We start from the raw sequence: 13,916 nt of genomic DNA on the forward strand, positions 1-13,916 counted from the left end.
TCTTGCTTCTGTGCCATGGAAAAGAACAGAGCTCAGCAAAATACTGACTTTCATGGCGTTCTCAAATTATAAACTAGTTCTAGCAGTGTGTGAAGGCTGAATCTGCAATTATAGAATAAAAATATCAAACTTATTATGGAACAGCAATTTTTCCCCTTGTTTTTATAGACAGGGCAGAGTTGTATACTTGTTTTTGCAGCATGGCTGGTATAGGTTTAGAAATTTGCTATTGATTGCACAGGCATTAAAGTATAGCATGAAATGTTGTATTCTACAATCTATTGCCAACAATAGATTGTCAATGCCAACAACTGAGTTACAAAGAAATATGAACAGAATATAGCAGAAAAAAATGAAAAAATTGTTTATTTTATAGTGTACAAATAATAAAACAATACCCAAAAGCTGTACATGAAATAATATTAAACAGTGTCAAACATGACAATCCTGACAATACATATCAATACTTTATATCACAGAAATGGTATTACATATGCTCAGTAGCAATTGTACTGTGCAGGAATGATGCTCTCTGTAAACTCTCTCTATTTTATCTACATTTAGAACAATTGTGCTTTTCCCTACACAAAGTAACAGTGCTCTTAAAAATAAATAATAATGTGCAATTTAAGTCAGATCCTGAAAGATGCCAATCTAGATGCCTACCTAAGTTCTGGACATGTCACTCCCAGTAAAGCCACCGTGAGTAAGGAGTGCTCAACACTGCCAGATCAAACACTAAAAAACGTACTGAACCTACATCAGCTTTTCTTCAAATTGCAGTCAGTTAAGAAAAAAGGTGCTGACCTCAAGTAGGTGTTGATTTTATTTTTAAAAAAAGAATGGTATTTATTAAATGAGGCCTGGTTTCTTATTACATATCAGATTGTGTAAACCAGCCAAAGTTTGAAAGGTTCAGAGGATCTTAAATCTGTAGCATGGCTCAGAGCTGAGGGAGAAAGAATTGTCCCAAAGCTGAAAACTTAACCATCAAGTATATTTATCTAGAATTTTTATGAAATATGAGAGTCTCTGCCACAAAAACATTAACATGTATGTTAATAAACAATTCACAATAAATTTACCTGAATGAAATCAAATTCTTCAATGTAGAGCTGCCAAGAGATTTGGAAAAACATACAGTCTGCTGTCTTGATGTAGCTCCCTTTTCTAATTTTTAGCATACTTCTACGAACCACRGCTGGCAACTGATCCGACTTTCTTGAGGATAAATTTGAGGAATACTCAAAGGGTATTCCTCAGTTGATCCACACCAAAGCAGATATAATTACAATATTTGGGATCCTTCTTTTTATTCTAGCTATTTTGTATTAGTCACTGATAGTGTTGGATGATAAGAGGGATAACTATAATAAAGCACACCTGAGCTGTGCCACGGGTCAGGGAGGGGGCATCTGTTCTCAGCAGGGAGATCGGACCAGATCCCGGTCGGAGGAGAGGGTGAGCATGGCCAAGGGTCAGGAACGAGGGCTGGAGCTGGCAGTGCCAACTCTGTGCRATATGAGGGTGGAAAGCAGGCAGGAAGCGAGGGCAAGGGCTGGCTTTGAGAAGGTCTGGGTAAGCTACTGTTGCCGTGGAAGGAGGTGCTGCTGTCACAGCCTGCGCAAAACCAAGTCTGAGAAAACTTGCCCTGAGCTGCCCCACTGGACCAGTCTTAGTGATACGGTGGGAATTTGGACACCATGGCTTGTGCAGTAGAGCTCAGCTCACCCACAGAGAATCAGATGCGACTCTTGCCAACACGGTCTTTTCTCCATCCTTCATTTGCTGATTTCAAAGGCAGCTTTTCTCACCTAGCTCTCACCATTAACATCTCCTTGTTTTCACTTACTCAATTACAAATTTCTTTTTTTTTTTTTTAACTATCAGAAGAATTATAGTGTCTCCATCTACTTTGCTCTCGGAGAAATAATCATATTGGTGTATTAAAACCTTCCCTGAGGTGAAAAAACACCTGTCAGTTCACACTGTAGTCAACATGAATTCTTTTTTGTTGATGGCCTGACAGCGGAGCGAAGAAGAGAGCACATTCCCAGCGGAACAGATAAAGCTAAACAGGCACTGTGAGACTGACATCTGTGAACCCTTTATCTCAATAAAAAGTCAAGCGGTGTATACAAAGTATGCAAAAAAAAAAAAAAACACAACAGCAGCAAAACCCTAACAGAAAGGATAGGAATACACACACCTTTCACCAAGCAAATATCCTTGCCTTAAACTGCGAGCTTCCACAGTGTACATATAACACTCTCTGGCTGATCAACAACTAATTAAATACATTCCAGTCTGTATTGCTATTTTGTTCCTAGTGATACCTTGGTTTCAATGCTGATCAGATTAGGAAGGACTATATCCCACACATTAGCATGCAGCCAAACTCGTCCTGGGTGGGAGAAACTGGTGGACAGGGGACTGCTACTGTTTCTTAGCTATGGCAGAAAGACTCTATTTCACAGCAGCCTCTTGCAAAACTGGCTGCAAGTCGGGGATTTAGGCTACTAATCTGCATTATCCCAGACCTCTAGTCATGCATATGTGAACGTAAGAGGGAACATGGGCAAAAAGTGGCGCTTTTTTTTAACTGCTAAATGTTCATGGGTTTTGCGCTACACATGAAATTTTCCAAGCTACCTCAATATTTGGTATGTATAGCAGATATAGTATTTGCAGATGAGGACCTATCCTAGAGCTGGAAACATAACTGGAAAATACTCATATGTTGTACCCGCAAGCTTCCTCCTCAGCTTAGCCTGCCGTGAGAACGGTGGAAGCAGGTGCCCTCCTTCATCTTCTCCCGTGGAGCTAAAACAAAYCGTACGCAGAGGTTTTGTACCTTCGAGTACGTCGCACTGACACTCTGCCCTCCCCTCCCTCCTCCAATTTCTTCTTCCCTTTTCTGAACGGAGAGAGTGAAAGCGTCGCTGGTTTTGTGAATAAACAAAAGGAACGCTGCTCAGAAAAATCAACATGAGATAACACAGCTCTGCGTTACTTCAGTCCATTACACATCCCTACATCACACTGATACAAAAGAGGTATGTTGGAGAGATGTATTACCCAACACCATGAGAAATTTACGTTTTGAGAGAACTGTTTGATCTACAATTCCTCTATTTTTCATTTAATTTGACTGAGTCTTTTTTCTTTTAGCATGATCCATTATGTCAGCTGAGTTCTAGACTTCTAGTTTTCCTTTCAATTAGGAATAAAAATCATACATATTTGAATGTATGAGATAATCCCTTTGTTCCTGCAGAATAAAATTCTACAGGCAAAGTCAGTAAAGAGGCTTTGTTTGAAATACTTCACGCAAACAATTTAAACAATATAAATTACTGCAAATAAAAGATCCAGAAAATGTTTCCTTCAGCAGCAAAGAAACACCATATGAATTGTACACCATTTCTTCAACAAAAGGAAAAAATGTGCACACAAAATAAGAGTAATCTTTGGTACCAAAAATAAGGGCACCTTTTTGTTAAGTGGGTCTTCAGGTCTCAATAAAACCGAAAAACCTCTCTTTAAAAAAGACTCAAAATGACCAGTCTCGGAGTGGTTCCATGTAGTGGGTACTGACAGCTGTAGCTAGAAAAACAATCTGGGAGTTGTGAGTTGTGTGACAGCAGGTTACAACACAATAACGATTGATAACGTATTTGACGTTTCCCTCCACCCTCCCCCTCCCTCACAAGTTTTTTTTCTCCTAAGACAATCCCTTAAGATACATACTTTTAATTATTCATAACATCTTCAAAATCCTTGAAGGGTTCCGGTACCCAGGAGCAACAAAACCCAACCAACAGCAATAAGAAAAACAGCAACAAAAGCTGAGGTTATAATACAAGATCAGAAACAGTCCCCTGACTGAAGGCATCTGCTCGATCTATGTGATCTGACGGACCTTGCTCTCTCCGYGCAATCCCATCGCGATCTCCTCTGCCGAAGCCTGGCGTTATTTCCTCGAGAACCTGCCCCGCGCACCGGGGATTTCTTCGATACGCTCTCCGGCCACAGCGGCAAGTCAGCAATAAGCAGGTTACTTGTCTGTTCTTTAATTCATGATGAACGTATCACTGGATCCTGTAAACACTACTGAGTATACATTCAAGCTTTGTTCTTAGTGAAAGTGGCACTTACTTGAACCCTTGCAGTCAAGATAGCTTAGTTTTATAGCACTTTACAGGTATAGTAGCTGGTTATGTACTTCTGATAAAACTCCGTTTCCCAATGGCTTAGCGGGTATTGGAATATATCCTCACTGGGATCCCATTGCCATTCCACAACATCCTCATGATGAAGTGCATATTCTGGACTTCTTATTGTACTTTACATGTACTTTATTGCTGTACACATTTCCCTGTTGTTAGTTTAAGTGCTCCTCTGTTATGTAGTACGTACAAAGTTTTAAACTCTAGTGGCATCCTATGAGGGCTGGCATTAGAAAAGTACCGATACTTTAGATCGTCGTAATAATGATATTTGACTGGTTTTCCATGTAAATCTTTTGGGAATGGCCAAAATCCATACAGGTGGATTTCATCACAAAATCTGGTGGCAAGTGTATACATGAGGAGACCGGTGCTGGGTCGCTTGATGTGGACCTTGTTTGTCAGCCAATAGCTGCAAAGAAACCAAGAAAAGTACGTCAAAAGACATGCCAACAACTTGATGTGAATAAACCATGTGAAGTAAACTTGTTTTAGCTATTCATTTACTTACRAACTTATTTTATACATTAWAAAAGTTCCCTTTYACTTCTGTTGCTATGTCCCTCAATAGTGCCAACGCTAGTGTCACCATTTAGTTAGCTAAATGAGGATGTAAGTTCAAGCTCTCACTCTACCAAGAACTCGCAAGTGCAGGAGAAGGGTAGTTCATCCCCTCAGCTGAGCAATCAGGGAACACAAACTCTTGCAAAAAACCTTGGCCTCTCACTACATCCAATTAACCTCATCAAATCAGCTGGTATTTGCTTGACATAGTAATTATTTCACAGATCACTCATCTAAATAGAAACTGAATGGAAATAATATTATAATACATAAGAATACAATTTCATAAGTAAAAAAGCCTGAAGCCTTATTTATTTTGCTTGCRAATAGGTACTTAAACCTTTCTATTTGCTAGTGGTAGTGTCTGCAAAAGCAAAACCTTAATTACTAAATTCAGAATAGTTTGGTTCTGTACTGACACAAATCCCCCCGAAGCTACTGTTTTCTTGAGCCAAGGACAACATGTCTAATCATAAGTTTAGAAACCTCAGGGAGTTTCCAAAGAGGCAAACAGTGGACATACGACATGTGGGAAGTGCACAGGGTCCTGGCACGCAACTCACATCGGCACCTTGGAAATTGCACCAACACTATTTTATGTCCCCAGCCCTTAGAAATAAGACTTCATTAAAACAGTGTCAGCACTGGTGAAGCACTCCTCCTAAATCTGATTCAATAGTTTCTTAACGCTCTGTAGAAATAAAGACGGGTGTTTAGAAACATGAGCCTGGATCATCCTGCCGATGCAGTTAAAAGAGYATCCATGTACACCGTTGCAGTGGGTCCAACGGGGAGGGGGAGAAGCGCAGGCATGGGAGATGAACAAATCCTTTACCATCCACACTTAAATCATTGTTTAATTAGTTGTGTGCTCCGAATTGCTTCTACCACTGCTTGGGGGGAGAGGGAAGTTTCCAAGTGAAATAAGCCTCACTAGGCCAGGGTCTTTGCGTTAAATAGGATGACCACAGGGCTGGAGCTGTAAGTATACAACTGTGTTATTTTAAAGGCATTTAGGGATACAGCAAGATGATTCCTGGGAACATCTATTCATCAGTATGAGARAGGATGGTAAAAATAAATCTTCAGTCAAACTAGCATTAAAGTGTCTTGAAAGCATCAGATACTGCACAACACTAAAAATAACTMTCCTGTTGAAACTGGCCTTCCCAGTTTCACACTTTGCCAAAACCACCCTGCCTAAACGCCGATGTCTTTGAATCATAGAAACATGTATGTCTGAAAGAGAAAATTTTTCCACCATACTCAGCTTCTTTTTTTGAAAGCTGAAGGACTGCGCAAGCGGGAAGCAGTTCTAGGCTGCGAGATTGCTTCTCCAAAGCCAACAGTGGGAATGACTCAGAATTTTGTCTGGCCATAAAAAGCAGGATGGTAAAAGCATATGAATAAAGCAAACACAATAGGGAGGGGTTAAGTGCGCACAGGACAAACGTACTGCACACCATTTTTTTTCAGTGTTTACATAAACAGAAGTTGCCAGATGGGAGAAACTTCTGAGATACAATGCTAAGCAGTTTGCTTTTAGCTCAGAAAACTGACCTGGCACTTTAAAATAAGGCAAGCCAAAGGAGAAACTCTGATTTCAGATCTTTCTTTTCTTTTTTCACCCATTTTGGCTGGTAGAAAAGTTATTGAAAAACTAAACTGACCACTTTTGGAACTTCCTATGACACATAAAGCAGAAAAGACYGAACCTGAAACCCTGTAACTTAATTTTAGAAGAAAGATATTTGCCTCTTCAAACACTGTAAGTACATGCAGTCAGCCATCCACGTGACTGTCTCTAGCCAAACAGTAATCAGACCTGACACATCCGTTACGGCAGTGACCTCGCACAACCAGTATCATCCACGGTGAATTCAATCTTACAGGAATAGGCTGGTCACTGCTGAGAATTAAATTAATAACGAACAGGCAGATCAAAACATTTGAAAAGGAAATTACAACAACTTTTTACTGAGTATTTGYGTGCAGGAAGAAGTATTAAAGATGTCATGAAAAACACCAGTACATTTAGAGCTTTTCACAGTTTTGTACTTTAAAAGCAACTCTTCTACTGCTTGTTACACTCAGAAATCATACAGAGGAGAAATGTGGCTGCTGGGTTTCTCTTACAAATAAAGAAGATACCCAAACACTATACTGAAAGCATGGTATTGGCTGTATTTACTATTGAGATTTGGCAACTTGAGATCAGTTCTGATAGAGATAAAAAGAAGCCAAGTAATGCATTGAATGAATTGGTTAGAGGCATTTAAGGCTTCAGGCTGACACTTAAACCTTCCTGCAGCACATCTCATCAGTGCAAATCCCTGGCTCCCACCCTCTCATTGAATTGATAAAATGACCGTGTGGTGTAGTAAGTCGCTGTGATTTTGGTCCTGAAATATCTGTATAATTGTTTTAACTCAAGTAGCTACTCTAATATGAAACAAGTTAAGGCAGATTTTTAGCAATTCCTCRATGCTGTAAATGCTTTGACCAATAAACATTTCTGCACCTGTTTTCCAGTTTGTGGAGTTCTGTTGTAACACTAATTTTAAGCCTGATGATACCCTTCTTTCCTATTTATCTGAAATGCATTTGTTTTCTGTAAAACTAAGATAACAAAGAGAAGCAACTTGCCACAGACCCATAAATCTGTGATCTTTTGCTTCTCACAGTTAATCTGCCCCCGCCACCACCGCCGCCCCTCCTGTCCCGCGCGAGATGCCACCTCACTCCCATGCTGGATCTCCTACGGCACGTGCTGGCCCACCCTGATACAAGGATAGGGCGGGACACGGTCCTGAAAGCCTTGCTGAAATCAAGGTGCGTGGCATCCACTGCGTGGCCCCCCATCCACACGCGGGAGAGGGGCTGCAAAATGCTCGGTTGTTTTGCCAGTAGAACTTGGTCAAAATGCCCACTTTTCTCTTCATAACGCAAGTTCCTTTCAAATTCGGAATGAGCAAAGCTAAGATCGTGTCCTGTTCTTATTCACACTGACAACAAACAATAAATTCTAATTGCTTTTGTTAGAAATGAAAAGATTTTGACATTTTTGACATTAAAACATTACTTAGTAGGAAAATACTATAGTTTCCTGCTATCCAGGAAGAACTGGTTTGAARACAGTAGCAGTTGTCAGCAGGTCTCAGTGCATGAGAAGTTGGAGATTGAGAGGCTCTGCAAAGCTGTGCCTGGGGTCTGGTCGTAGGCAATAGCAATGCAATGGTCCAATGGCGTGAAATGCAGCAATGAAAGTTTCAGTATGAAATATTACTGGAATGAATGCAAATACCATGGGGCAAAGTGGAGGATAAGACTCAAAACATAAAACAAGCTTGACAGAGTGGACAAAAAAAGAGGATACAATTCAATAAACAGGAAATGTAAGTTACTGCACAGCTTACACAGAGCTAATTACTTGCACAGGCTGGCGAAAACTGGCGAGGTGCCACTTCTTCAGAGTGGCACACGGAGGTTGGAAATGGTCATAAGCTGCGTGTGAATCAACAGGATAAACTGCCGATACATTTATCGTAACACATCTGTAATGCGGGAGATGTGCATGCCAACTCCTGCCACCCCAGGAGCTGTGATGGGCTTTCCACTCCATGTGAAGAAGCAGAAATTGGAAGCAACTCCTCTCTGGGAATTCCTGTCCCACACTTGCTGCACCCCCGTCAGGATCAATGGAATTACATTAGAAATTAAGAGTTTCTGCTTAATTATGTCAACAAAGTCGCTCRGTCTATCTAATCTCAGGACTTTCTAAATCTACATTTGAGTACGTTTCTATTTTTTTTTTTGAAATTTTACTAATGTCTTCCAGTCCTCACAAACATTCATCTTTCTTAACCTAAGATCAGCTCTATTTAACTCACCCCTGTAAAAAATCTGAAATAAAGTGAAGCCAAATGAAAAATAGGGTGTAAGCTGAATATAACAGAAAACATTCCTTCTTTGATCAGGCAATAAAACCTTCTGACAAAATGATTACCCCCAATTGCACATACAACACTTCAATAGCTGTAGCCAGTTCTCTGTTACTGGGCCCTCAAACAGTTAAAACAGATGCAGAACCAGTTGCAAAGCAGGTGCACTGTACACTGCTCTTAAGGCTTGTGTAAGAAGTAAATTAGAGTAATTTGTAACGATCTTGAAAAATGAATGGAACTATGAAGGAAAGGAGCCAGAGCAGCAAGGAAGAACATCRTAAGAAAAGCAATTAAATTGAAGATATAAAGAGATCTGGTCTAATGAATGTGAGATATATCAATTTTACACACCCATTAATCAATACTAATAAATGACACTGCTTTGACACTTAATGTTTATGGTACCCCCAACATTTTGGGCTGTAAAACTACTTAACCTGTTTCTGTCAAATCAAAATATTAGCTGTGGTTTTATCTTCAGTCAAAAACCAGCAACCTTCCACCTACAATTAGCAGGATACTTTTACATTTATAAAATGGAACATACTACCATCAGCACGACTTCAGAGAAAATGTTAATTGAATAGCCTGTTGCTATTCAAGAGCATGTTGCTCTTGAAAAATTAAATTCAAGTAAACACAGAAAAAAAAAACAACAAAAAAATTGTTTTAAAAAAGATGACAAGATTCTATTACAGTGAGTAATATAGGGAATGATTGGTGTCARTCATCATTGTATTAAATGGATACTAGGAAATTTGAATGACAATTGTTTATCCTGCTAAGGCGGAACATATTACTTCTAACTAAATTAAAAYATGATATGGGCTTTCCCAAGGCTGTACTCAAAATGATATGTGTTTTCTGCCAYGATGGGCTACATTCAAAAATCAGATAATCTAGCATATATAAAATCTTTACTTATCACATCTGCATATCAGCTTCCCTAGAATTACTCAGTACAAATGAGATCTGAATCTGGTTGAGCCTTATTTCAATAGACTTTTAACTACTTCACCTGGACAGGACTGAATCCGAGAAAGCACATACAYGTTTTTAACTCTGAATTGCTCTGAACGATTACCTACCAATCTGTACTCAGAGAGGCAGGCTGGTCTCCATGTGAACTCAACTCACACAAACTTGCCTTCTGCTCCTTCTACAGCCACCAAATGGAGAGAGTACTTTTTAAATGAGCTTTCTGAGAAATCTCATATAATAAACAAAAAGTTAAAATATTAGCATAAACAAATAGTAAAATATGTGGAAAAGTCTGTGAGAAAGAAGRCAGAAGACCTCAAGAAACCTTCATTGGTGGGAGAAGATAGAAACTGCATATTGCCCCCATCACTCTCAGAAAGTGCAGACAGCGAGTAGATAAAAGAGTCTAACACAAAAGGCCACTTTTATGATCTTGGACCCAGTGTCTGCTTTAGAGAGTATATACAAAAATGGCACAGGACATTGGAGAAGGAGTCACAGAAACACTGTATATCTCACTATAAAACTATGCTGTGACTGTCAATTTTATTATATATTTACGCCTGAGTCAGAAATGCTGGACCACAAAAGATCTGACTCAGACCCCTCTGGGGCCAAAGGCTAAACTTCCACTGTCTTCAGTGAGGCAGGATCCCTATTCARTTTATCTAGTTGCCTGTAAGGTGTCAGCTAAAACAACCTCTTCAAATTCAGAAAAGATAAAGCATCCTCTGGTGCCCTGTTCTGCCTTCCTACACTTCCATGTCTTTAGTGCAATTAATCACGTGAACATTATGAACAACCCTTCATCTGACCCTCTCAACTTATGTGAATGTAGCAGCTAAAAATTTCTATTTGTCCATCTATTTGTCCCTACTGAGATATGCACTATGCAGGAGTCAGTATAGGAAAGCTAGAGTATGAAAAAATTGAATTGTGAACTGTTACTTTGAGAGAGTGACTGCCAGCCAAGAAATACTGCTGAGTATTTACATAATATCTACTCTGCAGTTTTCAATATACAATATTTTGAAACAGTATACACAACAACTATTTCATCAAAAGGAATAATGCACTCTATGAAGAGTAGAAACACTTACTAAAATTGTCACTCTCCTTTAAGCAAGCTTAATTCACTGTATAGATGTAAACTTTTTTCTCCCATTATCTCYTCCTTTTGCTCTGCTAAGTAAATTCACATTCTTGTTTATAAAAYCAATTTTGAAGACTACTCGAGAGATGGGACTCTACACGGTAACGTTTCTGTTCCTTAGAACGAGAAAAGGAGAACCCGTGACACCAGGAGCAAACACGGTCATGGTACAGGTACATCCATGCCCTGCACTGCCACAGCTAAGCACGAGCRGGGCCCGCAGGTGGCCATTCAACGCACCCACCACTGCAGAGGACGCAAGCYGCTACGAGCACCATCTACTGGCTGTGGCAAAATAAATCAAAACATATTGAAGCTCAGTTTTAACTGTCTGAAAATAAAAGAGCCCAGCTTCYCTGCTATAGGAGACTATTCTGCTCTGCACTGTTGCTCTAGCATAATCTTCTCTTTAAAGCAGATTTAATCAATGTATGGAAAATTAGCCCAACACAAGGAGGCTCCAGGATAGAGCATAACTTTGCCTTCTGCTGCAAGTGAATTAAGAAAGGTTGCCACAGTTAAGACCAGTTAAGCCATACGAACACTTTGCTCAGCCAAACACAAGATTTTGGTGTCACAGTGGGAATCCTCCACAGCCACAAGCCAAATCCATCACATAATCAGTCCATGCTGCAGAGCCCTTGACCCTCCTTTCCTAGACAAGCACTTCCAGAAYTGCCCACAAATTTTGTTGATTTTAAAGAAGTACTCTAGCAGGATGGAAAGAGAAYGGCCCTTTCTCCGATACGTGGCAGAGCCTGACTGTGGAAAATGTGGGCATAAACMTTCTCAGAAGGGAGAGGAAGTAAGTTCAGGCTCTCCTGTCCTCTGCAAGGACCCTGCACTCTGTGCTGTGGTACAAAAGGAGATMGGGGGCCAGCACCTGCCTTCTAGTTCAGGAACACCATAAAGAGAGCAGCAGCAGCTGGAGCATCTGCTTTTAACAGGCCCAGGACCTTCTYAAAGCACATCTACTAGATCAAGCTCTCTGACAAGTCAGGGAGAAGAAAACGTCACCCCACAAAGCCTGCAGAGAGCTATGTGGCACCCTGCTCGCCGCTGTCATGCGTGAGGCATTCTGGAATGGCAACAAAAGCCAAATTTATGCCAAAAATCCTAGATCTTAGAAAGACCTATGGAGTTGCCCTAAGCACTTACATCTCTGCACCAAACTGCTTGTATGAGGGATCTTTCAGCTGCAGCCARATCACTGCTCTAACTTAGCTAGCAAACTTGTAAATGTTCTTTTGTCTCCACATTATTATGGGGTACAGATCTGTGAAAATGGTTAATGCAAATGCTCTTTCAGGCCTCAGGAATAACCAGTGGAAACAAAACTGTATRCTATTCACAAATCAAAGTTTTTTTGGGGGGGGGGGTTAAAGCTTAAAGTATTTTTGTCTGTTATTTTGTTCTTACAGAAGATTTTAAATGCCTAAATATTCACATGCATATAAATCTATTCAAAACCTACTAGAGTAGCTAGACCAGTGACCCTCAGTCAAGAAGGAAAAGCTTTCTAAGAAATACTCTGAAATTTCCAAGGAATGTTGAGGTTGCTGTTAGAAACCCCCTCCTGTGAAGCTGAGCCTCACTCAGSTAGTAAACCCCTTACTTAAGCAACAGGAGCTGCAAACCTCAAAGAACAAAAAAGAAAATAAAATGAACCCACATTTAAGCAACAAACAATACCTATTTATTGCTATTCAGTACAACACAATCCAAGTTCTGCAATTAACCCACAGAGACAACGGGAATGCTTATCTGTGTATATTTTAAAAGGCAGTTATAATTCTCTTGCAAAAGACTTTACATGAGAAAGGAAATCATGATTTAATAGCTAGTTCACGTCAGATTTCACTGATGAGACTAGCTGGCATCAATGTAAATAATAGYGTATTAATCTCTCCTAGAAGGCCCCTAAAGAACCAGACTGTAAAATAACATCTAACATTAAATTTCAATCCGTAGGCTAAGTAAAAACAACAGGAGTGTAGCGATCCTAGTCCCAGCCTGTGTATCTTTTGTTTTGCAATAGCAAGTTATGCATAGCACTAGCAAGAAATGTCTCCAAGTGCTTCTGTGAAGAGAACGATGCGACTTCCAAAATGATAAACAYGTCAAAGTAAAAAAGTGATGTCTTTTTTCAAAAGACAGCTAATGTGTAATTGGAAGTGTATTGCTTTATTCCACGAGCAATATCCTAATGATCAAGCTGGCAACGTAACTTTTTTGGTTACTCATACAAATATTACTGTTAACATTATTTAGCCGATATCCAAGCGCAGGTACTCTTGAGAGCAAGAAATAAGCATGTTTACTACACTTCTAGATCTTTTTTACATCAGTAGCTCTTTCGAAAACCTAAATACAGCAGAAAATCCTGATATACAAATCATGGTTTGAAATTTGATACATATTGATTTCCCTTAAAAGGGAGTATCAGTGAAGGGCCTCCTCTGTAACCTCTCCGACAACAGGTAAATCTCACGTGCGTGTGCAGTTGACTTACACATAGCTACTAAACTGTGTTTAAAGACAACTGTGTTTAAAGATGAAGGATATGGGATTGCAAAGGAGATTACACATGAGCAAATGCTTTGAATTGCAGTGGTATTTACATACCAACAGCCTGCCAGATGTTTTGAAGTCAGACTTCAGTCTGAAACATCCCTGGCAATTAGTTTGCTAGAAACTGAGAGAGATTTTTTTTGACAAGATAGTTTAAACTCTTACATGAGTACTCCTTGATATGCAGAGAATGTCTCTGAAGTCAGGTCCTAAGACACATAAATACTTTAGCATCAAACATTTAAAAAATTAACTGAATTTAAATTATTGCAAAAAAAAAAAAGCTATAGAATACTATCCTCTAACAAATGCATTACTAGTATCTTTCAGTCAACAGACAGTTTCAGCCAAATACTGTTGTCTTAGAATACCTTATACTAGAAAGCAATCCTTAAAATCAGTCATGACCGTGGACCCATAAAGCAAGGCTTGCTTTCCTTCTTCTCTCTCTTTTTTTTTTTTTTTTTTTTTTTT

General features: G+C 39.6%; 1 protein-coding gene across 1 annotated transcript in view; it reads right to left on the reverse strand.

Annotated features, from left to right (window-relative positions):
* Positions 1 to 340: 340 nt before the first annotated feature.
* Positions 341 to 13,916, reverse strand: part of ST8SIA4 (ST8 alpha-N-acetyl-neuraminide alpha-2,8-sialyltransferase 4) — a 53,267-nt gene continuing 39,691 nt past the window's right edge. Inside the window, exon 4 of the mRNA XM_085298758.1 lies at positions 341 to 4,641. Coding sequence (XP_085154884.1) covers positions 4,359 to 4,641 — 283 coding nt within the window. The 3' untranslated portion in view covers positions 341 to 4,358. The remainder of the gene's footprint in view (positions 4,642 to 13,916) is intronic.

The sequence above is a fragment of the Rhea americana genome, unplaced genomic scaffold (genome assembly GCF_003343005.1).
Source record: "Rhea americana isolate MKP2758 unplaced genomic scaffold, rheAme1 scaffold_141, whole genome shotgun sequence".
Lineage (NCBI taxonomy): Eukaryota > Metazoa > Chordata > Aves > Rheiformes > Rheidae > Rhea > Rhea americana.